We start from the raw sequence: 27846 nt of genomic DNA on the forward strand, positions 1-27846 counted from the left end.
CGGCATGAGGCACAGTCACACTTTGGAACATTACTTAAACTGCCGCTGTTTTGTTTGCACTTGTTCAGGAGTGCCTAGGGCTGCATTTAATGGTGGGAGGTGCAAGCCCGTTGTACAGGATAGCCAATGTGTAGTGGAGGCTTGCCACCAGCACTTGGTACGCTTGGCAACTGCTGGGGCCTTGGCATCTTGGCAAGCTGACAGCTGCCCTGGCAGCCATTTAAAATTTCCCACAATATCCCAGAGCTACTGCTACAGCATTCTAGGTAACTGTCATTCACTAGGAGCCATTTTTTTTTTTTTTTTTGTAGCAAGCAACAAATATAATACATAAATGGGCAACATAATACAGTTTTAAATGGCAGCCTCCACTGTGCGTGTGTGTGTGAGAGAGAGAGAGAGCGTGTGTGTGTGCACAACTTATTTACGTAAGTTATATAATTTGCATAGATTACATTCAGTAGCAGACAGGAAGACTAACACAGTAGTTCCTGGAAACGACATTGTAGCATAATGGAAACAGCACTGGTTATGATGAATGCAGATCAGAAAGGAAAATGCTGCCTTCTTGCATCCCTCTTTGTCACCAGCTGTGCTCCTGGATCTGATCTGGGAGTGACTCCAGGGAAGGGAAGGCAGTCAGAACTAGCACTGGCATCAACAGTGACTTTACAAACTGTGACTTTAAGCATCTGTGTTTGAGCTTGCTTTTCCTTCCTCCCTCCTATTCCTTTTCCCTTGTGTATGTGTCATGTCTTTTTAGAATGTGAACCTGAGAACTGGTTTTTGTAAGCTATGCTGAGAATCTTTTTGGCTAAATGGCAGGGGAATAAATCCTGTAAATACAGTGGTACCTCGGGTTACATACGCTTCAGGTTACATACGCTTCAGGTTACATACGCTTCAGGTTACAGACTCCGTTAACCCAGAAATAGTACCTCGGGTTAAGATCTTTGCTTCAGGTTGAGAACAGAAATCGTGCTCCGGCAGCATGGCTGCAGCGGGAAGCCCCATTAGCTAAAGTGGTGCTTCAGGTTAAGAACAGTTTCAGGTTAAGAACAGACCTCCTGAACCAATTAAGTACTTAACTGGAGGTACCACTGTAAATACACAGACACCCTTCTGGAGCCCGTTCTCGTCTCTGAAGCACTCGGAGGTGTGCAGAACTGCCGAGCTGTTAGTATGTGGACATCTGCATCGACGTTTTTGGCAGATGGGTGGGTCCAAGTGGAAAGGTTGGCCCAGCAGGGTGAGAAGTTGTTCTTAAGCAGGAGCTGTGTGCCATTGTGGGAACTTCGCCGTGACACCACTCTCACCTAGATACACACACTGCTCTATGCCTCACCCTCGCTGTGACACCCAGCTGCTGTATGGAGCCATAAGCAGGAGTGACCTTTTCAACCCTCTTGCATTGGAACATGCAGGGGCAATTCTAATTGGTCTCAGGGATCATTAGAGCAGCCTGTGCATTTTTCAGTGGGAGTTGAACTGGAGTTTAACTTCTCAACAGCCTGGCTTGGCCCTCGCACAGCTGTTATGATTCAGCAGGATTCTTCAAGTGAATTTTATGCCACACTTTTATTTTTAACCCTTATTTATCTTTTGCCCTAAGAACAGGACTTGTTTTCAGCTCCAGCACCTCTCAGGTGGCCACCATTGTCACTATAAGAGAACAAGGGAGGTGGTCACAGTGAGTTCTGACACCTCTTTTTCTAGAAAAATAATGCTGTCTAAGAACTGTTAATTTGATGCAAGCTGGCAAGCTGGCAGGCCTACAATTATGACTTCCCCACGAAGAATTATGGGAAGTGTGGTTTGTTCAGTGTGCTGAGAGACGTTAGGAGACCCCTATTCCCCTCACAGTTACAGTTCCAAGTGGTTTAACCATCAATTCGTCTTCCCAAGGAACTCTGGGAATTGTAGCTCTCTGAGGGGAATAGGGGTCTCCTAACAACCCCAGCATCCTTAACAAGCTGAAGTTCCTAGGATTCTCTGGGGTGAGACATGACTGTTAAAGTGGCATAAATGTAAGACATGAGTGTGGCACTGCTGCATTAAGCAAGTATTCCTGACATTTTACAGCCTGTTTTTGCATCACTTTCCATACTGCAACATTTGGGTTAATAGGTTTGTTGCACAAGACCTCTGAATCAGAGCTGAACATAGCAACTATCTGGGAACACCCCTACTTCAGGGCTCAGGGTGAAAAACTTCAGCATAAATATCTGGTCATTTGTCTGCTGAGATGGGTTTTTGGGTGTTGACTATGAACCCTAATTTGATGTATTATTTACTCAGTTTGGGATGGTGGCGTTGCAAAATATGGGATTTGTCCTGCAAACCCCTGTCAACAACTGCACCAGTTTGGAGGGGGGTTCCAAGTTTGGGGGTTCGTAGTCAAGTAAGCTGCATTTTTCCATTGTCTTCTAACTGGTCGCCCAGCGAACTGGTGGAGACTGAATGAAAACAGCATGTAACCTCTGAGTTGATAGTGTGACAATGCCAAGTATTTGACACCTCAGGGATCTATTATTATGTTGAGGTTCTGAGGATTGTTTTTCATCTACCTTACATCAGCATCACTTCTCCTTGCCCCTGAGGAAGTAACTCTATAAGAGAAAAAGAGAGTTGTAGCCAACTCCACTTCTCTTCTCCAAAACTCTGGCAGAGTACATTTGCTTGCACATCAGACCAAAGCTGTAAAAAGATGGCTCTGGACAAAAATTCCTACCTTAAGATGAGCGATGGAAACAAAATCCCTTTGATTGGGCTTGGTACCTATTGCCCTGATGAAGTAAGTCAACTTTCTTAAGGTTTTCTTTTTCTGTCGCCTTTATGTGTATATATGAAATTTGCTTTCTCAAATGGAAAGCCAACTGCAGTCTAAATAGGCCACCCTTTGTGATGGTTTTGCAGGGCCTCTCCCAAGGGTCAAACTGCATGTCATTCCATGAAGATGTTTGAGTTTTACAACACAAATAGCTGCTGTTGGAGAGAGCCTGATCAGCATCAGAGCCACAGTGGGCTGGGCGGAAAATGAGAGTTTAATCCTTATCCCTACTTCATGGACCCTGGCAGCTTACCCATCCCAAGTTGCTATTTCATTGTGTGTGGAGAGGAATGATTTTTGTCACGTCTGTGGCTGACAAGGGTGTATGTGTGTGTGAATTTCTCCTGCCTGTCCACTATTGTCCCAGTCTGCAGGTATTTGTACGAATGAATTTATTATTTCGGTCACAGACCAGTTCCAGCTCACATACAAAATCAGGGAAGTCATGAAACACAAATGGATACATTTAAATTTGCAGTTTGGTATACCAGGGACAGTACAGATATAGCAGCAATTAAAATATATAAATTAGATCTTACTCACTAAAATATAACCTGAAGTTGACAGGTATTTGTATTTGAAAAACCAGTTGCATTAAATGCACTGATATCTTTATTTCACATTTGTTTGCCCTATATTTTGCAGAACAGGCACTGTTACAGGTGCCTCATTCTACATTTGTAAAAAAACCAATATTTTAGTGTGGCAGCACCCACATTTTGGAACTCCCTTCCTATTAACACTGATATTAACCATTCTGTGGCCAGAATGCTTTTCAATTCAGTGAAAATATTGTTTATATGGCTGCAACAAATCCTGGTCTAGCAGAGAAAAGAGATATTGTTTGAATTCCAAAACCAATATTTTTTAATGCTGTATAGCAATAGTGATTTACATTTATATCCTGAACCTTTCTTCCATCATGGGACTCAAGGTGGCATGAATATATTTCCCATGCAGACACCGAAAAGATTCTGACTTGTTGAAGCTAAGCAAGATGGGAGCTTGCTGCATCACTACCCTTAGAGAACATGCGCTGGGAGAGAACCCAATTTTCTCAATTCTCAATATGTAGATTATTGTCCACAGTGCCTTAAAATGACTATGGTTGGCATCCAATGCACTCATTCTATTAATGCAAGGATTTGTGCTTGTGCGGTAGAACTTTTCCCATGTTATGGTACAGCCCCATATTAGGGTACAGCCCCATGGTGTTCCATGTGCAGCTGTTTTTCAATGCGAAAGTGGCACATGAGGAAACACAACCAAGTAACCCTCCTGCCAAAGCCAGTGAAACTTGCTGACTCTATTTGTTGTTTTAACCACCAGGTTCAAAAAAGCAAGTGTGAGGAGGCTATAAAGGTAGCCATTGAGCTTGGCTTCCGCCTTATCGATGGAGCCTTCATCTATGGGAATGAAGAGGAAATTGGACGAGGGATGAATGCGAAGATTGCAGATGGAACTGTGAAAAGGGATGAATTGTTTTACACTGGAAAGGTCAGTAAATATTAGTTCATGTAGCAGTTGGTTGATTGGTAGACAGGCTTTGCTTCTACCATCCTTTCCTAACAGCTAAGGCCATGGAAGTTCATTTAGTCAAGTCAGTGGTTTCCAAATTTTACTTCTTTCCTTTCCAAATCGACTTGACTCCTGAGGAATCCCTGTGTATTGTAGACATCCTCACCATTGCCAGGAAAGAAGACAAGGGTCCTGCACCTTTGGCAGTTGTGCAACAGAGGAATTTCAGAATGTGTTGCTTGTCGTACATGCAACAACTGCTGAAATCCCTTCTCTATACAACTAACGAAGCTGCAAGAGCCTGCTTCGTTTTGTTTTTACTTGGCCGCCCAACATTACGCAGAGAACATAACTCAGGTCATTTCCAGACAACCTGTTTACTGAGCATTCATTTGGATTTGTTTGCAGGGAGGTTATACAAGATCAAGGGCAAGCAATTGATATCCCACACTTTCTAGTGCACTTTCCTTGCTGCAAAAAGTTCAATTTGTTTTTCTTAGAAGCAGATTTGCACCAGAGCAGCAGATCTACTTGAATTGTGCAAGCTGAATTTTGCAGTTTGCCATTGAATCCCAATTGCAAAACTCTGAAGATGCCCTTAGAGATATACCCAACATTACACTGTGTCCACCCACTGAAATGGAATCCTCTTGATGGGCAAGCAGCCTGTTAGGGAAGGTTGTCTATCACTGGTTATCTTCTTGCTAAACTCCTAGGGCTCCTCCTGACCTATTTTACGAATATTCATCCTGTTTTGCTGTACAAAAAACTTAGGTTAGACTATTATCTGGTCTTTACCGAGTGTTCATTCTGATGTCTTTCTGATGAGGTTATAAGGCAGGCATAGGCAAACTCGGACCTCCAGCTGTTTTGGGACTACAATTCCCATCATCCCTGACCACTGGTCCTGTTAGCTAGGGATCATGGGAGTTGTAGTCCCAAAACTGCTGGAGGGCCGATTTTGCCTATGCCTGTTATAAGGGAATGAGCACTTATCCTGATTTGTGGTATTTACAAGTCTTTCTGTCAAGTGTTTGTTCATCCGTGCATTTTCTCATTGCTTTCCTAACTACAAAAAGTCTATTGAAAGAAAGAAAAAAGTACAGTGGTGCCTTCTCAAACGGCTTGGTTTTCAAACAAATCAGTTCCCAAATGCTGCAAACCTGCAAGTAAGTGTTCCGGTTTGCGAACGTTTTTCGGAAGCCAAACGTCCGATGCAGCTTCCATTTGAGTGCAGGAAGCTCCTGCAGCCAATCAGAAGCCACACCTCGGCTTTTGAACGGTTTCAGGAGTCAAACGGACTCCCAGATCGGATTAAGTTCAAGAACCAAGGTACCACTGTAGATTTGTTGCACCAGTGTGATAGAGTGCTTTCTTCTGCTTTAATTAGAGTTCTGGCATGTGTTTGATTCCCACCCACAATACACTGGCAGTCTGGAAGTGCACCTGTTAAGTTTCCAGTGAAGCCAAGGTGTCTCAGAACCCAGTTTGAAAGCCATTGTTTTAAGAATGCTCTCTTAAATGAAAGTTAGACTATGGAAATTGCAACTGACTGGCCTCTTATCTATATGAAAAAAAAACCCCAGTGCGTTCTCTTAATAATTTAGTCACATATAATTTTACAATTGGAAAATAAAACACCCAGGGTCCTTTCCTTTGAGGCAATAAACCAATAGCACATTATGTATGTTCATTTAGTTTTAACTCTACCTGGGAAGATACAACCTTTGTGAAAAGGAGCTATGACAACAGGCATACGGATTAGCAGAAATTTATCTGACACAATGGCCATTGAAATGAATTGGAGTGTGTCTATATGCTTCAGTAAGAACCATTGATTCTGAAGGTGACCTGTATCCATATTCTACTGTTTGAAACCCTTTACAGCTTTGGGGCACCTTTCATCGCCCAGAACTTGTCCGGACAAGTGTGGAAGAATCTCTAAAGAAACTTAAACTTGATTATATGGATCTCTTTCTTATTCACATGCCATTTCCTCTCAAGGTAACCCCCCCCCATCACTAGTTGATGAACCAAAATCAAACTTTCCTTCCTTGCTTGCTTGTAAAATTCTCATCTGAAAAAGAAGAAGTGTATATTAAGATGGATTTACTGTTAAGCGTACACATTAATTGTTTTGATCAGAAACATACCCATGTTGGTTTCAGAAGGTGACAGAGAGGGAGAGAGGGAGAGAGGGAGAGAGGGAGAGAGAGAGAGAGAGAGAGAGAGAGAGAGAGAGAGAGAGAGAGAGAAATGATGCCAATACTGTTTCAAATGCTGGGAGCAAAGTTTCGGATCATATGTAACTATCCTTCACACTTTAGATGTTCTCAAAATCAAGGAAAAATAAGTAGGATATTTACCTACCCATGACTGCTGTCTTTAAAAGGAAAAGTTTTAGTGTAGAGATGATGTTGGCTCATATGACAACTGTGGCTAATGTTGTCTCCTGTGATGGGCAGCAGTTCTCCAAAATCTCAGAGGCTTTTTTATTATTTAAAAAAAAAAACTTTCTTTAAGTCCTGTTACCAAAACCTTTTTAGCTGGATATATGGGAATTGAACTGAAGGGATGGGGGGAACTCCCACTGGTACCAATGGGAGCAAGATCACTCTGAGTAATAGCAACCTAGAGTAGGGTTTTCATTGAGACTGCAGTGCAGGCAGGAAAAGGTTACCCCTCACAGTACTCTAGTTAGAGCTAGTAACTGTAAAAGTAACGACAATTGCAATAGAGTTAATTTGGTTCTCCAACTCTGATCAATTAAGTCATAAGTGTGCACTAAAGTGTAACCGTAATAACAGAGGAGTGTCTTTAAATATGTGATAAGTTGCATTCCCTCACCAATTAGAAAGTCAGGAAAAGCCCCATTTGGACCACAAGGGGGGAGGACATATAAAATAATCTACATCTGGAAACGTATCTTAACCTTGTTTGCAAATGTACAGCAATAATCATAATCCACTAAGTGTAAAAAAGTCAATGCTTTCATTTTGTTTAATCTGCTTTTACAATTGTTTCTTGATGACGGGTTGTTTCCAGACTGACATCACAAACCAGCAGATGTCTACTCAGAAATAAGTATCACTCAGGTAACTGTGTATGTGATAGCCTGCTTAGTCATGCTTAGTCATGCTTAGAGTCAACCTTTATAGGGGAAAGATGGGAAGTAAAATACTTTAAATAGGTTTTTGGTGCTGTTGTTCCTATGTTGAGTAAATTTTTATTTTTATTTTGATTATTTTAAAGCCAGGAGCCAATCCGCTACCAAAAGATGAAAATGGAAAGCTGGTCTTCGATGACGTTGACTTGTGTCAAACCTGGGAGGTGTGTATCATCACAGTTGTGTAGCAACAGCAGGACAGTCCCACAAATCAAAACTGTACACTTATTTCAGCAGCATAATTTATATAGCCTGCTTTGTTTATATACTTTCATAATCTTCTGCAGGCCATGGAATTATGTAAAGATGCAGGTTTGGTGAAGTCTATTGGTGTCTCCAACTTCAACCAGAGGCTTCTGGAAAAGATCCTGAACAAACCTGGCCTCAAGTACAAGCCTGTTCTCAACCAGGTATAATTCTTTAAAAATAAATAAATCACTGAACATGGGGAGTGAGATTGCATCAGTGGAAAGTGTGGATGTGGGTTCTGAATTCACAATAACTGAGGGCCCTGACTGTGCAGGAATCCTGGCCACAGTTGTATCCACATGGAGCTCTGTTCAAAAATTCTGCTAAATGCACGAAGCGCAGGGAACTTGAGAATGGATCCAGCAGGCAAAATCCCACTTCCCCGTTCCAGATGTTCAGCTCCATTCATAATGCTCTGTCTTCAAGAACCAGTTTATTTTTGTTGTTTTGTAACAAGACTGTAAAGACTGCTCCTCCAGACTGTGCTTCTTACTCTTGGCTTGTGTACAAATTCTCTACCAGGTCGAATGCCACCCTTATCTCAAGCAAGCCAAACTGCTGTCTTTCTGCAAATCAAAGGATATTGTCCTGGAAGCTTTCTCTGCTTTAGGATCACAGAGAGACGAGGCGTGGTAGGAGAAAACACTGAACTTTGATCATTTATTTCAATGATTAGCCAATAATTAACCAACAACTGTAGGGAACCTTTGGCCCTGAAGATGTGGTTGAGTTACAACTCCCGCCAGCTGCAGCAAGCATGCCCAACGGCCAAGTATTATGCCAGTAGCAGCTCAGCCAAAGTTCCCCATGCTTGTTCTAGAGCAGCAATCAAAGATCAGTTAGGAAGGAGAAAAGTGCACCATCAAAACCAGGAAGAATATCTGATCCAAGATAGCAAATATGGGATCAAGGGAAGGGGCACAAAGGTAGTCAAAGCCATAAAGAAACTAGGGAGGAGGAATGTGTGCTTAACAGGGGTAGATGAATCTGATAGTTTGGGTTTCTCCTTTTTCTTAAGTTCTGGTTTCCGAATCAGATTTAAAGTTTGCAAACTTTTTTTTTTTTAAGAAAAATTTCTTATGAAAATTTGACAGCATTTTTGTGTGCATTTCTGCTAATGCACACATTTCTGTTTGCAATGCTGTCTGCCAGACCCAACCATTTTAAGCAGTGTGGACTAAATCCCTCTGGGATTCGCTTCTAAACTCCTTGCAGCTGCACCAAAGGAGGAAAGGAGCATATGAGTTCAGAGGGAGGCTAGGCTCAGTCCCATCTCAACAAACCATGGTTTATCAGTATATGAATATGGCCAGTAAGACTGACCAGTCAATATGCATAGGATTGTGCTTTTGTTCCGCTGTCCCTGCCCTCTGCACAGAACACCTGTTTGCAGGGTTCATTGGTTGGGTTCCTCCATACCAGATGATCTGGTCTAAAACAGCTTTTTACTACAGTGTTTAGATATGCTCAAATGTTGACTTGAATATGTCACAATATTGCTATTTAATGACACCTGAGGTTGCTTTCCTCTTGCAGGATGGACACAAGCACGCCAGTTCTGCGTGAGGAACCAGTACTGGTTGACCTTGCTAAGAAGCACAACCGAAGCCCAGCGCTCATTGCCTTGCGCTACCAGTTGCAGCGTGGCATTGTGGTTCTGGCCAAGAGTTTCACCCAAAAACACATTAAAGAAAACCTGCAGGTAAACCGGCAGTTTGCAGATGCAGTGAACCAAAGTCTAATGTGTACTGTTTTAGGTGAGACATTGGGAGCTGAGTGTTCGCTCATACCTGCACTTTAAGTAGAATAACCTACCGCATACTGAACACAAACCAGTAACAGACTGTCAGAGTTAAGTTGTGGGGTAAGCAGTAGTGGAGATGGGGTCCATCTTACTCACAGGAGCTCAACTGTGTAAGCAGAGTTGAATGGGAACCATGCAGGAACCACTGATGTCTAAAACATGATGAAAATGCAGGTGAGATCAGTGAGAGATTCTGCAGGATAGGGGAGCCAATGTCTCCTCTTTCTGCCCGCTTTGTCTCAGCGCTTGAGCTTCAGAAAATCTAGAGCCTCTTTCCATATGAACCTACCCAGACCCTGAGATCATCTTCTGAGGCCCTTCTTCGTGTGCCTCTTCCTCAAGAGGTCCGGAGGATAGCAACAGGAGAACGGGCCCTCTCTGCAGTGACTCCCCGTCTATGGAATGCTCTCCCCAGGGAAGTTCGCCTGGTGCCTTCATTATACACCTTTAGGCACCAGGCAAAAACATTCCTTTTTAACTAGGCCTTTGGTTGATCTTGTTGACATCCAACGCCCTTTTAGAATGTGGCTTTTTGGGGGAGAGGCGTTATTGGGTTATTGTTTTTGGTTTGATTTTATACGTTGTGGTCTTCTTTGTGAACCACTCTGAGACCTCTGGGTACAAGGCGGTGTATAAATTGAAATAATAATAATAATAATAATAATAATAATAATAATAATAATAATAGAGCCCTTGCTGATTATATGCAACCCTGTCTCCTCTGCTAGGTGTTTGATTTCCAGCTGCCTGAAGAGGACATGAAAACCCTCAATGGCATCAAAAGAAATGTTCGCTACATGAAACTGACAGGGTGAGTTCAAGGCGCCAAGGCAAGGGAACCTGTTGTTAGAGTTCAGCCCGATCCATATTGTCACACAGTGATACAGGTGGGCATTTGAGAAGCCCACGTGTGGAGGCAGCTCCTGGTGGGAATTAGGTGTTTGTGGTTGCAGCCAGAGCACTACCCGTTCCTTGTTGCCCTGGGGAGGGTGTGGTAGCACCCCTGACAATTTGGTGGGGGTGAAGGGTCATGGGGAAGTGGGGTGGGGACACACATACAAGCTGCACACAAGGGGCAGGACGTCAGACTGGTGCTCAAAAGACGCAGTTGATTACACCCAACACATTTCAAGAACGATTGCCCTCCAGACCAAAAGGTCTTCATGTGCCTTACTCTGGTATGCCAGTTAAAACAGCTCAGTAATGGCACACCGTTATTTCCCCTTTTTGCTACTAAAGACTAAGGGCCTAAGTACAGTGGTACCTCGGGTTACAGATGCTTCAGGTTACAGATGCTTCAGGTTACAGACTCCGCTAACCCAGAAATAGTACCTCGGGTTAAGAACTTTGCTTCAGGATGAGAACAGAAATTGCGTGGCGGCAGCAGGAGGCCCCATTAGCTAAAGTGGTACCTCAGGTTAAGAACAGTTTCAGGTTAAGAACGGACCTCCAGAACAAATTAAGTTCTTAACCTGAGGTACAACTGTATGTGTTCCCTATTGAGACAGTCAAGTAGAACCAGGGCCGGCCCTACTGTTAGGCAAAGTGTGCTTCAGCTGGTGCATCAACCACTTTTCTCCTCACTTTCCACAGGGAAAAGAGAGTAAATTCCACATTCAAATGCCCAGTGTGGAAGCACCCTCCCGGCCAGCCCCCTCCCCAGCTGATTCTTCTGAGCGCCCTGCCTGTCTCCTTCTGTTGGAGGGCAGAGCTGTGTGCTTCACATGGCTGTCCTGTACCCATATAACTAGCCTGCTGCCCTCAGTTGTGGTGATGGACACTCAGGTTTGGTGAAGGGCACTGTGTTGCTGCCAATCTAGGTGTAAGTTTTGATTGTCATTCCAGCTGGCTTCTGTATATGAAATGTGCACTATTTTGCAATTTTCCTCAGGCAAGCAAATTGTGGTGGGCTGGCCCAAGGATGACAATCCTGAGACAGATAGCAAATCCACCAGCAAACATTAAGGGAATTGTAGTTCTCCGAGGGTAAATTCCAGTGGCTAGGCTTCATGTGCTTTAAATGTTTTGGATATTCCTTCTGAAACCTGAATTTCACCCATTCTTTCTCCTTGTAATTTAGAAGCTCCATTGATTATTATTTTTCAGATTTGCTTCCCATCCTAACTATACATTTGGAGATGAATAAAACCCTTTCACTGATTCCATACTCGAAGCTGTTCTCTACCTTCAACAGATGAATCTACCATACACATTTTTCTTTGCAATTTTGCCTAAAATAAAGCATTTTTTTCATGGTGTTTTCACTCATATATGCTCTTTAATGCATACAGTCGTATCTCGTTTTGTGGCCGGGATCCATTCTGGAGCCCCAGACACTAGCTGAAAAAGAAGCAGGGCAAATCATGGAGCAGTTTGCACTTCTGCACATGTGCAAAGTGTAATTTAGCTGTTCTGCCCATGCGCAAGCGGCAAACCCAGAAGTAGCCCATTCTAGTACTTCCGGGTTTGCCGCGGACGTTGGCCAGAATGGACACAAGACAAGGCGGACATTCGCAGAGGTATTACTGTACTTTACCCCAGTATATGCGTTTTTGCAATTATTCTGTAGCTGAACAACTGTATCACACATACAGAGAATTGCCACTTTCTTTTGGATAACTGTATTTCGATTCGCATATTGGCTCAAGAAGTGTGAGCTGTGTAGTTTCTCATTCAAATGTGAACAAAACTGAACTCCTCCTCCATCCCTAGTTCTCCCTAATGTGTCAAATAGCAGTTTCAAGGGGGGTGATTTGTATATTGAAAATAGCACAAGCCGGGGGGAAGGATTAACCTTCATAAAAAGAAGCAGCTGCATAGCCTGAGATTTATTGTCAAGATGAAATAACTTCAGAAAATAAGAAGAGCCTGCTGAATTCGGCCAGTAGCCGATCTAGTCCAGCATCCTGTTCCCACATTGGCCAACCAGATGCCTGTGGGAAGCAGCACATGAGGGGAAACTTCTAAATTACAAAGTCATAGCTTCCACTTCTGAGGAAGGGGTGGGCAGGAATGACTACTGCTGGCTGTGAGGATTTAAGGGCACAGGGTTTTGATTGTCTTCCAGCTCAAGCTGAAATAACTTCTATGTCCCAGGGTTCACAGTCTCAGACCTCCAATTATATTATCAAGCTGCATGTTGGACCTGGATCAAAGAGTGCATAATCTAGTTTTGAAATTGTTTTATGGTTTATGTTTTATGGGTCTCTGGATAGCAATAAAGTATGGATGGACACACACACACACACACAGAGAGAGAGAGAGAGAGAGAGAGAGAGAGAGAGAGAGAGATATCTATATATTCCTTCTTCTTTTTCTTTTTTTCTCCTTCTCTTTCATGATTCACCTTTCTTTTGTCTTCTTCTATATTATAATTTTACTTTTCCTTATTAATTTTTGATTCTTTTTTTAATTACTTAATCTGTTTGACGACTGTAAGTTTTGTTCTAATTGTTTGTGTAGGCAACATAATTCAATTAAAAAAAACTTCTATGTTTTTCTTGTCACTATTACACAGCAGATGATGTTATACACATGCATTTTATCTTCTGGAATCTGTAAAAATATTCAAAATGTCCTTGCTGAAATCATTTGCTGCTACTTGCTGTCTCCCACTCAGCCCCTGCTTTGCGTAACCTGAACCCTCCAGTAAAGGCTGAGGCTGTGGACACTCTTCCTTTTAATCTGCATTCAGGGTGAGCGTTGTGCACATGGCGCCATGTTCCACTCAGAACACCCAGCTTCATTGGGTTAACAGATGCCTCCATATATTTCATTTCTTATTTTGTTTCTGAGCATGTGTTTTCATTTCAATACTGAATAAAAGGTTTGCATACCTCTTAGGCTTGCTTTTCGTATGTCTATAATTTACTGATCTAACAAAGAGGTGAAGCTTCTTGATCGAAGATTGCAATAGGCCTCTGCATTGCTTTATTGGAACGCAAAGAAGAAGAAGAAGAAGAAGAAGAAGAAGAAGAAGAAGAAGAAGAAGAAGAAGAAGAAGAAGAAGAAAGTTATTTTTTATCCTGTGAAAACAATGCTGCTTAGTCCACAATGAAACTGCTGGTGTAGCAAAGGACATTCTGCTGAAAGTTACTGATAAAAAGTTGGTCATAGCTTATCTATCGTGTGAAAGCAATGCTGCTAAGTCAACAATGAAAATTGTGGGGCATCAAAGGACATTCTGCTGAAAATTACTGATAAAAAGTTGGCCATAGGTTTCCCCGCCCTTCTCTCTCATTTCTTCGGAGTATTTAAGCACTCCCCTCCTTTTGTACCAACAAAAGACATTTTATTGGAAACACAACCTTCATTCTTCTCACTCGAGTATTTCCTTTCGCCACAACAGTGTTGATCAGTTTCAGCCTGCAGCCAAGAACTGAACAAGCACAGAAGCAGAAAATGGCACTTAGCAAAGACCGTGGCATTCCACTGAATGATGGGAACAAAATCCCCGTATTGGGGTTTGGAACCTTTACCCCGGACACTGTAAGTAAAATATTTAACTCTCACGATTTTAGTAACTTGTTTTTGAAGAGCAAGATGCTTGCCAGCTGCTGGGTGCTTCATACATTGCAAAGCACAGCATGCGATGCCTCACCTGATCTGAGAAGCCAATTGTGTGTGAGAACTTCTTGGGTCACAGCAGCCAAGAATGCAACAGATGCCTTGCAGCACATAAAGCGCTGCTTCTCGTTCAACAAGGGTCCTGAGCCAGCAGATTCAGGAGCAAATAATGTTTTGTGCAAGACTTGGATGGTTTGTAGCTGAGAAACAGTTTCCAGTGTGAATTTCTGCAGGGTTCAAAGTACCCAGTGCAAAATTTCTAGTGATATTTTTAAAAATATTTCTATAGAACTATAAGTGCCCACTATTACCGTAGTTTTGTTGGGAGTAACAATATTTTCCAAAATTACCAGCCATTAGCTAACTATTCTGGACACTAACAATAAATATAGAATCAATTCTTTATCCAAACCATCTTCATTTGGTCCATATCACCAGCAACGCAAATGAAGGGATCAATGTACGTTCTTGTTTTGTAATAAAATTAATTTCTAGGAATATAATGAATTTACCAAATAAAAGTTACCGCTCAGTTTTTCAAAGGAATTTTCCTTTTTCCATTTTTCCAATTCAAATTCATATGTCTGCTCCATTCACATATAAAGCAAGGGTAGAATCCATTTTATACAAAGAGATACTTGCTGACGAAGAGACTTCCTCAACAGTGTTCCACTGTTTGAACCAAAATAACTAACTCATTTTCAATCCTGCATGTGAAGAGAGGCTCTGGCTGATTGAACAGATGCGATTACTAGTGGATCCAACGGTCAAGAAGGCGGTTTCTGTATGGGCCATAGAGGGAAATGAGGGGCAGATGGGGCTCATTCAGCTAGGGAGGTAGCCTATCTAGGAGAAGGAAAACTCTGCTCTTGAACCTCCACTGCCTTGTGGGATATCTTCAGGAGAAGAAAAGGAGTAAGCTCTACACAAATCTGGGCTGGAGTTCCTAAGACGGTTGGGTGGTGCATTGCATGCCTCCTTCTGGCAACACCTGAAGCCAAGCTGGTGCCAAATGTATTAGTCTGTGTTCCTTTGGATCACATCAGCGAGGATGAGAGAGAGGCCTTTTCATCTGGGCAGCCCAGGACCTCTATACCCACTGCCCAGGCTTGCACCCCAGGGAAGTCACTTTGGTGCTGCTAACACAGCAATTTTTACTTTCCCCTGGAGGCACACTCCATTGTGTCTTGAGACAGACAGATGCCAACAAGAAGGATGGAGGGGTTCACATCACTGACTTGCTTCTCCCACAGCCATAGCCTTGGATTCCAGCAGAAATCAGGCTTGGCTCCATCTTTCAGCTGTCCAGCCTGCCTTCTGCTTCCAACTCCTGGATCTCTCTCTCACACACACCCTAGTTTTTGTCTTTCTAACTACCCACCCATTTCCCCTCTGGCACAGAGCTGCTTCATTTCTTTACTTAACATTCCATACTTAAGGGGCCATTGCCAAGAGACTTGCATACCTATTCCAGCAATTGGATCTTTGTTGGATCCAGGAGTTAGAAGGAATTCTGGCATAGAGCCAAAACCCCACTCACATCAAATTTTTACACACACACCATTAAATATTTCATTTTTTAACAATAATGTGTGTGTGTGTGTGTGTGTGTGTGTGTGTTATAACAGTAACACCATCAATATAACATAAAAGTCAAACCAAAACATGGAGTACATTTTATGGTATTGTCAGCTATGAAACGGTAAGGTACTGTGTATACATAATAGAGAGCCAGTGTGGTGTAGTGGTTAAGTGAGAGACTCATAATCTGGGTAACTGGGTTCACTTCCCCGCTCCTCCACATGCAGCTGCTGGGTGACCTTGGGCCAGTCACACTTCTTGAAGTCTCTCAGCCCCACTCACCTCACAGAGTGTTTGTTGTGGGGGAGGAAGGGAAAGGAGAATATTAGTCACTTTGCGACTCCTTGGGGTAGTGATAAAGTGGGATATAAAAAACTCCTCCTCCTCCTCTTCTTCTTCTTCTTCTTCTTCTTCTTCTTCTTCTTCTTCTTCTGATAGGTTCACTAATTAATTAGTACTCTCTATAGAGATACATGTGTTATAGGGGGTTGCAATGACTCTGCTGACTTATTGATGTGATCCTGAAAGTCCTAAAAATTGTCTCTCTTTGCCTGACCATTAATAAATCCATGAATAAATCTGGCATGTTTGGGTCAAGCACTCAGAAATTGCTATTTCCCATACATGTGCATACTGTCAGGAGCTCAGCCTACACACGAGTAGGACCCTGGCAGAGACACATGCCCGACTGGTGTGTTCCCTCCCTCCTGGTCGATCATTTGGGAGCTTCAAAAGCTTTCTTCTGCCCAAACATCACAGCTACCGATGCCAACCGAAACTGGCGCATATAGGGATCCGCAGAGTTTGTGCAATTTGCGTAACAGACCTCATCAACTCAACATTTTCCCTAATCTACTTTATTTAGATATAAACGCACACGGAGCGCTGCAACATGGCACCCTCTCTCTCTAGCATCAGAGAGAAAAAAGAAAAAGAACAAAGGACAATAGTCCCACTTCACGGAACACAGTAACACAAACATCCTGTCTCCGTCACTTCCCACTCTGTGGAGTCAAAACATATACCGTCATGTGACAGACAGCAATCCCATGACTGCAATCATGGAGCAGGAATTCTAACACATATCACGAACACAAGACAAGATTTCATCCTGTTTCCCACCTGGCAGCTATCTGGGAGCACACGTTTTAACTTCCCATAGTGCCTTGGTGTGTGCTGGCAGAGGGATTGTGGGAAATTAAAATGGCAACTCACCACCTTGCAACTTTGATTGGAGCCCTGTTGTCATTGCTGGTCAGAGCCACCTTGCCTCATGAAAGAGATCCCACGAGAGGACCCAGGCATCAGTAGGGATGAATCTAGACACATCAAAGAAGCGTTTCAGTATAAAGTGCTGTAAATTTAAGCAGGAAAAACAGGTAGAAAAAAACAAGACTCCATTTTGCCATCTGGTAGCACAATGTTATATCGCACTTGCAACACATACTGTATACATAAATTGCTTTTTCTTTACGCTTTTTCTTTCTTTTCCTTTGATGTGTTTAGATCCAGCCTAGCTGAGTCCCTGAGACTCAGGTCTAGTTTGAAAATGTCCACCGATACTCAGTGTTACTTACAGGTACCCTCTGATATTAATTTCCCCACTGAAGCAGAGACCTTGACTAACCTTTTCACCTTTTCAACCGGCAGGTTCCAAAAAGTAAGTGTGAGGAGGCTGCAAAGATAGCAATAGAATACGGCTTCCGTCTTATTGATAGTGCATATGTATACCAGACAGAGGAGCACGTTGGGCGGGCCGTTCGTGCGAAGATTGCAGACGGAACAATAAAAAGGGAAGACATTTTCTACACTGGAAAAGTGAGTGAGTTTGGCATTTTTTTAAAAAAAGATTACAGTGGTACCTCTGGTTACGTATTTAATTTGTTCCGGAGGTCCATTCTTAACCTGAAACCGTTCTTAACCTGAGGTACCAATTTAGCGAATGGGGCCTCCCACTGCCAACGTGCCACTGGTGCGCGATTTTTGTTCTCATCCTGAGGTAAAGTTCTTAACCTGAAGTACTACCTCCGGGTTAGCAGAGTCTGTAACCCGAAGTGTTTGTAACCCGAGGTGTCTGTAATCCGAGGTACCACTGTAAAATATAGTGCCTGCATCATGATGTAATCCTTTGATGAAGGGCAATATATAAATTTCATAAATAAATGGTAAAAATAGTGTTTATTAGCAATGATGACTTTAAATTTGCTTTACCTCACCACAGCAATTCAAAATACTCTTCAGAACAATATTTGAGTGTGTCCTGTGCACACTGGCTGTGTGAAAATATAAATCTCTTTATATTTTTGACAGCTTTGGTGTACCTTCCACCGCCCAGAGCTGGTTCGGAAATGCTTAGAAGAATCCCTGAAGAAACTCCAGTTTGACTACATGGATCTGTTCTTAATGCACCATCCGTATTCTATGAAGGTAAATAATTATTGATGTCATAATGAAAGTATTGAGTACAATATTTAAATGTGTGGTGGGAGACCCTGCTAAAAATATTTTATTCCCTGAAGGAATTGTCATTTCCTAGAGATGCTGACAGTTCTCTGCTAGAACATATCTTAATCAAGGAATGATCATTCCCAGATTTGGGGGGAGAAACCATGCCAGTTAAAGAAAACATCTGCATATACTGATGACATTAACTACATGGGCATCATAAGAAAGAAATCATGCGCAGACCAGGATTTGGCGACAGAGCGAGGGAAGAAAAAAGGGGTTGGAGAGATGGGGAGACAGACCTGTGCAAAGAGAGAAGCCAGTTTGTTCTATGGGGCACAGAAAAAATTAAAGCATATTTGGAGAACCTGTGGCCTTCCAGATGTTCCTCAGTTGCAACTCCTATCATCCCTGATCATTGTCCTTGCTGCCTGAAGCTGATGGGACTTGGAGGCCAGCAAAGCCTGGAGATCCACTGATTCCCCACCTCTGGATTAAAAGAGACAATACTGAGTTAATATTGCAATGGGGGGGATGCTGGTAGAGATGTAGTTCTTGGGCTTGCTGATCAGAAGGTTGGTGGTTCAAATCCCTGCAATGGGGTGAGCTCCCATTGCTCTGTCCCAGCTTCTGCCAACCTAACAGTTTGAAATCACGCCAGTGCAAGTAGATAAATTAGTACCATTGTGGCAGGAAAGTAAATGGTGTTTCTGTGTGCTCTGGTTTCCGTCATGGTATTCCATTGCGCCAGAAGAGGTTTAGTCATGCTGGCCACATGACCCGGAAAGCTGCCTGAGGATAAATGCCAGCTATCTCGGTATGGAAGCGAGATGAGCACCGTAACCATAGTCACCTTTGACTGGACTTAACTGTCTAGGGGTCCTTTACCTTTACCTTTACATTTACCTAATGTTTCACAGTAAGTATTTTTTCCTGGATAAAGTAACACTTTATCCCTCTTGAATAAACAAGAATGTGAAATGTGGTGCTTGTTTCTAGGCCTGAAATGCACTTATTCCCTCCGCCTCCTTCTTTTCCAGCCTGGACCAGATTTATTTCCCATGGGAGAAGACAAAAAATTGATTATTGACAACGTAGATCTTCAGCAGACATGGGAGGTAGGAAATTAGGAAATCCAGCCCTTGAGTCATTCACATACAGAGCACAGTAGCCTTCCACTAGAGGAGGCATGTCCAGAACAATGACTCACACAATGGCTCCTATGAGAGCTGGTGAACTATAAAACACCAATCTTAATCTGGAAAAAAGTGTGGTCCCAGCTATTCAACAAACACCACTCAACAAACATGTCATGTTTTCTTTGCCAGGCAATGGAGGCGTGCAAAGATTCCGGCTTGGTGAGGTCCATCGGAGTGTCCAACTTCAACCGTAAGCACCTGGAATTGATCCTGAACAAGCCAGGGTTGAAATACAAGCCAGTGATAAACCAGGTCAAGTCTGATTGCTTTTTCTAGGGGTTTGTTCCAAGCATGGTTGAAAGCTTCTTTATTTAAGGTCTTTTGTGAGAGGACCTTTGTTTTGACGAACACAGCCATTCCCTTAAAAACTTGCTTAAGGCTATAAGGTTGCAGATCCAGTCACAATTTTGGGGTAGACTCCCCTAAATTCCTGGAACCAGTAATGGGTTCTCATTTAGTCACAACCTCTGAATCCTCAGACAAAAGTAAGTGTGGAGAAGTCCATAATGTTTGAAACAAGCATCTCAGGTAGAAGGAGGTCTGCAAGCAGTCAGTGTCAGGATCATCCTACACACAAGTAGGACTCCGATAGAGACACATGCCCGACTGGCATGTTCTCTCCCTCCTGGGCAGTCGTTCGGGAGCTTCAAGAGCTTTCTCCAGCCCGAACATCACAGCAACTGATACCGTTAGGAACAGCAGAGTTTTAGCAATTCACGTGACAGACTCAGCAGCGTAGCATTTTGGCTAAACTACTTTATTTACATATCATACACTTGGAGCATTCTGACTCAGCTCCTTCCTCATCAGCACCAAACAGCAAAGAGAGAGAACAAAAGGCAATAGTCTTACATCTCAGAACACAGTAATACAAAACATTCCATCTCCGTCACTTCCCCCACTGTGGAATGGAAACACACACCGTCATGTGATAAAACCAATCCCATGACTGCAAGCACAGGGCAAGAATCCTAACAGTCAGGGCCCACACAGCCTCTTGTGGGGACTCTGGAAGTTCTCAAGTGGGGAGAGAAGGGCCTTTGAGTTAGGCATCTGGACAAAGCTGTTGCACTCAAGCAGCCCTCATTCACTTGGGCAATGGTGTATCTCATGTAACCAAATGAGACCAGAGCACGCTAGTCCAAGGCATGCAATCTGGTAGCTAAGCAGGAGTGATGGACTGACAATGAGATGTGTGCAGCCGTAATCTCCCCGTACCACAGAGACAGTGGTCCAGATAGCCCCACTTCAATCATGGCTTCTTTGTACCCTCTGCCCAACCTTGGTGCACTATCCAATTCATATATGGCAGTAGAGGGGGCAAGGGGTTGGGAATACACACACCCCAGACAAGTAGCTCTTACGTTCCCTCCCCCATACTTTCCGCCATTGCTGAGCCACAGTGGTGATTTGAAGAAAAGACACTTTTCACATACAAGATGCATTTACACAGGGAGGATTACTGAAAACTATACCATTACTTCCTTACATATGAGAAAAGACTGCTCCCTTAAATAGAAGCATTGCTACCCAACCCCATCCCACTCCCCACTCCCCTCTTTCCCTGTCTTTTCTTCCCAACCTCACACTGTGTGTAACACTAATGTCTCACAACAAATGAAACTGATCTGTAGAAAATGCAACTTGAAAAAAGAGACAATGCACGTATTTTTGTAAACTAAGAAATCTTTAATAAAAATAACAACTGCCCTCTTTGAAAAGTCTTGTGCCCTTCTACCCCTGATTTTATGTTCTGATGTCTCCACTGCTCAATTTGATTGGAAATTTCAGTTGATTGAGACCCTGATAAAGCAGAGTCCCAGATCATCTGCTCAAGTTGATGGAAAGCCAGGAAAATCCCCCATCAGAATCAAGGTTGGGCAGAGGGTACAAAGAAGTCATGATTGAAGTGGGGCTATCTGGACCACTGTCTCTGTGGTACGGGGAGATCACGGCTGCACACATCTCATTGTCAGTCCATCACTCCTGCTTAGCTAGCAGGTTGCATGCCTTTGGGTATAATGGCTCAACAGGGTTGGAGTGACAGGAGATTGAGGGGAAATAAGCCCTGTCCCCCATCTTCAGCTAACACATACAGTATTTCACGGATGAGGAGCGTGGCAATGGAAACCACAAATGCAAGAATGGTCCTCTAAAGATTCTGATGCATCAGAAAATACAACACACTTTAAGAATGGTAAGAGCCTGATATTTCAAGAAATAATAGCATGGTTCTGCTTTTCTGTCTTTCCTTTATTTCACCGTATTCTTTGTTTCATCTGAATTCTCACTTTGGGGTTGTGTTTGGGGATTTTGAATCTGCAGGTTGAATGCCATCCTTATCGGAACCAAAGCAAGCTGCTGGCCTTCTGCAAGTCAAACGATATCATCCTGGAAGGATACTGTGTCCTGGGATCCCAAAGGGACCCAAAATGGTAAGAGGTGAAGCCAAAATGTTTGGGGACCACCTCAGGCACCACCTATGCCAGCTATTCTCCAGCATCCAGATCAGCTCTGAAGGTTGTACTCTTGGCCCCACAATTAATAAAGATCCTCATGGGGGATACCAGCATCAGGGCCTTTTCTGTAGTGGCCCCGCAATTAGAAAACTCATTCCAGAGAGAGATTTACAAAGCTCTTCCCCTCCCATTTTAGACATTCTCAGAAACCTTCCCATTGCTGAAGTGTTTTATATATATATAACTGTCTGACTTCTCCCAAACATATGTTTTTAAATGTTGCAGGCAGGGGGCTATTTAATAATTTCTGCTTCTGAAATTTTGTGCTGTTTTTAAATCATATTTATATTTAATGGTGCTTTAAACAGTAGAATGGCAGGGATGAAAGGGCTGCACCTGGCCTTGCATTTAAATAATTATAGCATTTCTGGGTGGAAACATCCACTCTGATGAATATGACAAGCTAGAGAAAGGAGTCTCTGAGCTTAGTGTGAAGGACAGTGTGTGGTGTCCTGTAAGAGTAATAGGCCGGGAATTAACTGGGAGGCTGAAGCTGAGCTGGGAGAAGGAGAAGCTGGGAAAAGACAGCCCACTTTGGACTCTTTCCAGTCAGGAGGGGAGAGATTCTTCTACAAAAAGAGAAGACTCCCAAACCAGTTAAGAGGTCTGTGGAGATCCCTTGGGTCTGTTACTTAGAGTACCTCAGGAGTAGGGTTGTCTAAGGGGTGTGTAACTGACAGGAAGTACCACCTTGTTTAAGAACCAAAGTATTAAGCGGCAACAGCCATGCAACAACTGAGAAAGAACTGAAGTGAAAGAACATTATAATCTGAAGTATCCTATGTTTCACCCACTTGTGTCATAAGCTTCCTTTGTTTAACAAAATCTTTGTTGTCTATTTGATCAAATCCTGCCTGAGACTCCAAATTATTAAGTTTTCCCTCACACAAGGGGAAAACCCCACAAGATAATCTGGGGTATTTTGTAGGAATTCATGGAATTGGTGTTCTGTGAGGAGGGTGCACTATATTTAAGTGAGGGCGGGCACAACAGCACCAGGGGGGAAAGTGCCATTGCGCCATTGCATCCCCGCCCCCAAATACTGATTGTACTTAAGCAAAGAAAAAGACCTCTCTTTTGTGCCTAGATGCTACCATTTTGGCTACAGAATGATCCACATGCAAAGTATGAGCTTGTGATTTATTGGGGGAAGAGCACTATACTAAAAACTTTAATTAAATTAATTAAATTGAATTAATTAAATTAATTCAAATCAACTAACCGACCTTTAAATACAAAGATAGCATATACTGGATGGCCCGGCCAATGCTGTATTAATTTTAGAGTGAGATATCTATATTCTGGCCACCAAAAATGGACACTCTTTCCAGGTTGCTCTGCTGTCCTGCTTGAAGACCCTCTGTTGGTTGCAATCACCAAGACGGGCAGGGATGAAAGGACCCTGCATCCAGCCTTGCATTTAAATTATTATAGCATTTCACTTTTTACATAGCCTGTTCCCTATGTTTCTATTGTTTTCATCTGTATTGGAAGCCACCCTAATGATTATATTTCACAAGTGGGACCAACAACAAAACATTGCAATACTGAGTTCTCTTGTTCTGGCTTCAGTCCATCCCCATTGGCCTGTTGGGATTTTTCTTTCTTAGTCCCCCCCCCCCCCAGTACATTTTTGAACATATGCAAAGCTTGGGGTTCCCACTCTGGCTGAAATTTATGGTGGAGAATGGGATACTAAAAAATTTAATTTACTCACATCAACCAACCAACCAAACGTTAAATACAAAATACTTGCTTACTTACTTGCTTAGATTTATATGCCACCCCTCGTCACTACCCTCTCAGAGAGTCCATTCCATTGTTGAACAGCTCTTACTGCCAGAATGTTCTTCCTAATTTTTAGTCAAAATCACCTTTCTTGTAATTTGAATCCATTGATTCAGGTCCTGCCCTCTGTAGTAATAAAAAACTAGCGAGCTCCATCTTCCATGAGGCAGCCCTTCTGATATTTGAAGATGGTTACCACATCACTTGTCCGTCTACCCTTCCCCATGCTAAACATTCTTAGCTCCTTCAACCATTCCTCATGTGGCTCAGGTTCCAGATATTTTATCATTTTGTTCGCCCTCCTCTGCACATGTTCCAGCTTGTCAATATCCTTCTTAAACTGTGGAGTCCAGAACTGGACACAGTATTCCAGGTGAAGTCTCACCAATGCATAATAGAGTGCTGCTATTACTTCCCTTGATGGGAACACTATACTTCTACTGAAGCAGCCTAGAATAGCATTAGCTTCTCTTCCTGCTGCATCACACTGTGACTCATGTTAAGCTTGTGGTCTACAAAGACCCCTAGATCCTCTTCATATATACTGCTGTCAAGCCAAGTGTCCCCCATCCTATATTTGTGCGCATATATTTGTGCATTTGACACCAGAAACACACCTTCTCTGCATGTTGCTCTCCAACAGGTTAAACCCAGAAGCTCCTCCCCTGCTTGAAGTCCCTCTGTTGGTTGCGATCGCCAAGAAGTACAACAAAAGCCCAGCTCTTGTAGCTATTCGCTACCAACTGCAGCGCGGCTTGGTGGTCATAGTGAAGGCCGACACCAGAGAGCAAATTGAGGAAGACGTCCAGGTAAAGCAGCATACATAAATCCATTAAAAAACAATACTGAAAAAGCACATCATTTGAACACTGTGATCTCACAGGTCACATAACTCGGCAGTTTAGCTATACACTGCATTAATAATAATAATAATAATATTTATTTATTTATTTATTTATTTATTTATTTATACATACGCCATCCATCTGGCTGGGTTTCCCCAGCTACTCTAGGCAGCTCCCAACAGAATGGTAAAAGCACAATAAAACATCAAACATTAAAAGCTTCCCTAAATAGGGCTGCCTTCAGATGTCTTTTAAAAGTCAGATAGTTGTTTATTTCCTTCACATCTGATGGGAGGGCATTCCACAGGGTGGGTGCCACTACCAAGAAGGCACTCTGCCTGGTTCCCTGTAACCTCACTTCTCGCAGGGAGGGAACCACCAGAAGGCCCTTGGTGCTGCTCCAGGCTGAACGATGGGGGTGGAGACGCTCCTTCAGGTATACCGGGCCGAGGCCATTTAAGGTTTTAAAGGTCAGCACCAACACTTTGAATTTGCTCGGAAATGTACTGGGAGCTAATATGGGCCTTTCAGGACCGGTGTTATATGGTCTCAGCGGCCACTCCCGGTCACCAGTTTAGCTGCCGCATTCTGGATTTGTTTTAGTTTTAGGGTCACCTTCAAAGGTAGCCCTTTAGCAGTAGTCCAAGTGGGAGATAACTAGAGCATGTACCACCCTGGCGAGACAGTCTGCAGGCAGGTAGGGTTTCAGCCTGCATACCAGATGGAGCTGGTAGACAGCTGCCCTGGACACAGAATTGACCTGTTCCTTCATGGACAGCTGTGACTACTGAAGAAGTACTAGACAATATTTGCTGGGTTGTGACTTCCCTCATCCCTGACCATTGGTCATGATGGCAAAGACTGATGGGGAGTTGGAGTCCATCCACATCTGGGGGGCCACAGTTTCCCCACTCCTGTTCTATTGCAAACCTACATTACTATGCATATAAAATTCCCTCAATGGGAGGACATCTGGACTGAAGCTGTTGAATGAAGCAATTGAACTTTGGAAGGTGGTAGCAAAGTTCGCTTTGGTTTCTCTGTTGCTGGAAAAAAGTGCACAGCTCTGAGGTGCAAAAAGAAGACATGAGGTAAAAGCACCTCAGCATTTTATTTTCTCCCCCTGACAGGCACTTACTTTCCAGCTGTCTGAGGAGGATATGAAATCCATTGATGGCCTTCACAAAGGCATGAGCTATTTAAAATGGGACGTGTAAGTCATATTTAAATAGTATGCATACGAATACATGAAAGTGCGTCACGCAAGAATTCATACTGCGAGAGCAAAAGGAAGAAAAGATCTGTCATCCATCTCTTCTCTTCATAGAGAATTAGGTGAAACTATAGAAGGAATTACTGTGAATCCCTTGTACCAAAGCCCCATGCAGAGTTGGAGTGGGGTGCAAGTGTATGGACAAGTGCCCATGTCATAGAATTGTAGAGTTGGGAGGGACCACAGGGGTCATCTAGTCCAGCCCCCTGCAATGCAGGAATCTTTTGCCCAGCATGAGGCTCAAACCCACGACCCTGAGATTAAGAGTTCCATCCTTTACCAACCGAGCTATTCCAGTAGTTTTTGGCCCTAGACAGTCTTCAAAAAGTCCAGTTTCTGACAAAATGTAACTTTTGGGGTGGACTTCTAAACTCCCCATAATTTACCCCATGGCAATTCAGTATCTTTTTCCACTATAAAAAGCAAGCTATTTACAGTGAAGAGTGTCGCAAATTCATGCCTGGCTCAGTCGCTAGCAGAATCTGGGAGTGGTCGGTCCTTGTACCTCCCCCAGCATAACAGTCACATGACCCCCAACTTTCTCTGCCCCTCCCTGCGCTGAAACCTACTGCGCAGAGTGGGCGCTGGCAAACGGGTACTTCCCTCCTCTCCTGTTTGCTCAGGCTTGGTGTTGAGGCTCTCTCTAGCAGCACCTCCTCTCCACTGGAGGTGGGGGTTTCCTCCTCGCCGGAGGAGGAACTTCTTCGCAAGTTTTTCGGAGGCTCCCTATAACACACCTCTCGCCTCTGAGCTGATGGCAGTTCCCTGACATCCCCCAACAGTTGCTCTGTGCTTTGAAACCAGGCTTCCAAATACCCTTGAGACCAATGCTGTGCAGACATTCCCAGGAGCATTTGATGGGGGAAAGATGGCTGCCTCATGCATTACTGCCAGTAAGGGACTCCCAAAACAGCAGTTGTCCTTCTGCCCCTACATGAAAGTCTCAAAAAGACGCTGGGGAAGAGGAGGGAGACCTTTGATCCAACCCTTTTGTACCACTTTGATCAGCAACCAGGCCTGTATTCATCATCTAGGGGTTATTTTCTCTAGTGAGAAGACAGACATATGACCATCCCGATATTGCAAATGGTGGACCATTTTGACTTCCAGCCTCCCAGATATTCAGCAGGGTGGGCATTTGATGGCAAATTGGGGAGCTTACAATGCACTGTGTGAAATAGTCTCATGAGGCAATGGCTGACAACAGATCAATTTTTGTTGCTTGTGCATCTTCCCCACCCTGAGTGTTGACTCTATTTTCTTTTGTTTCAGATACGCTGATCACCCACAGTATTACCCACCAGATGTGGAATAAGGACTCGTCTCCCATCTCTAATTTATCCCCTTCTGAACCTGGGTCCTTTTGCATGGAAAACACTGGGCAAATCTGTGAATATCAGTTCCTCCCAGCATCTCATTTCCCATCTTCAGTTCCTCAAATCTCCATATCAGTTTGGGATGAAAAGAAAATCCCTTGAAAATTCATCATTGCAAATTTCTCCTACCATACACATTTTCCTTTGTACTTTTGGCCAAAATAAAGCATGTTTGCATGGTGTTTTCACTGATATATGCTCTTTAATGAATACTTTACTCCACTATACAGTGGTACCTCAGGTTACATACGCTTCAGGTTACATACGCTTCAGTTTACAGACTCCGCTAACCCAGAAATAGTGCTTCAGGTTAAGAACTTTGCTTCAGGATGAGAACAGAAATCGTGCTCCAGCGGCACAGCAGCAGCAGGAGGCCCCATTAGCTGAAGTGTTGCTTAAGGTTAAGAATAGTTTCAGCTTAAGAACAGACCTCCGGAACGAATTAAGTACTTAACCCGAGGTACCACTGTACGCATTTTTGTAATGGTTCTGTAGCTGAACAACTGCATCACAAAATTCAGAGAATTGCCACTTTCTCAGGATAACTGCATTTTGATTTGCATATTGGTTCAAGAAGTGTGAGCTGTGTAGTTTCTCATTAAAATGTGAACAAAATTGAACTCCTCCTCCATCCCTAGGCTGTGGACACTTTTCCTTTTAATCTGAATTCAGGGTGAGCATTGTGCA

General features: G+C 43.2%; 2 protein-coding genes across 3 annotated transcripts; both read left to right on the forward strand.

Annotated features, from left to right (window-relative positions):
* The first annotated feature begins 2641 nt into the window (after positions 1-2641).
* Positions 2642-11835, forward strand: LOC310686962 (estradiol 17 beta-dehydrogenase 5-like). Of its 2 annotated transcripts, XM_083461533.1 has the most exons (9): positions 2642-2794; positions 4160-4327; positions 6236-6352; positions 7601-7678; positions 7802-7924; positions 8286-8395; positions 9300-9465; positions 10296-10378; positions 11674-11835. In XM_083461533.1, the coding sequence occupies exons 1-9, from the start codon at positions 2708-2710 to the stop codon at positions 11711-11713; spliced, it is 972 nt and encodes a 323-aa protein (XP_083317659.1). In that variant the 5' UTR covers positions 2642-2707; the 3' UTR covers positions 11714-11835. The 2 variants fall into 2 exon arrangements, with proteins under 2 accessions (XP_083317659.1, XP_083317660.1); XM_083461534.1 differs by lacking the exon at positions 6236-6352.
* Positions 11836-13134: 1299 nt separating this feature from the next.
* Positions 13135-27779, forward strand: LOC310686958 (aldo-keto reductase family 1 member C3-like). The gene is made up of 9 exons (XM_083461529.1): positions 13135-14055; positions 17365-17532; positions 18025-18141; positions 19200-19277; positions 19488-19610; positions 21684-21793; positions 24309-24474; positions 25641-25723; positions 27056-27779. The coding sequence occupies exons 1-9, from the start codon at positions 13969-13971 to the stop codon at positions 27096-27098; spliced, it is 975 nt and encodes a 324-aa protein (XP_083317655.1). The 5' UTR covers positions 13135-13968; the 3' UTR covers positions 27099-27779.
* Positions 27780-27846: the final 67 nt, after the last annotated feature.

Source organism: Podarcis liolepis, assembly GCF_965112155.1.
Source record: "Podarcis liolepis genome assembly, chromosome: 10".
Classification (NCBI taxonomy): Eukaryota; Metazoa; Chordata; class Lepidosauria; order Squamata; family Lacertidae; genus Podarcis; species Podarcis liolepis.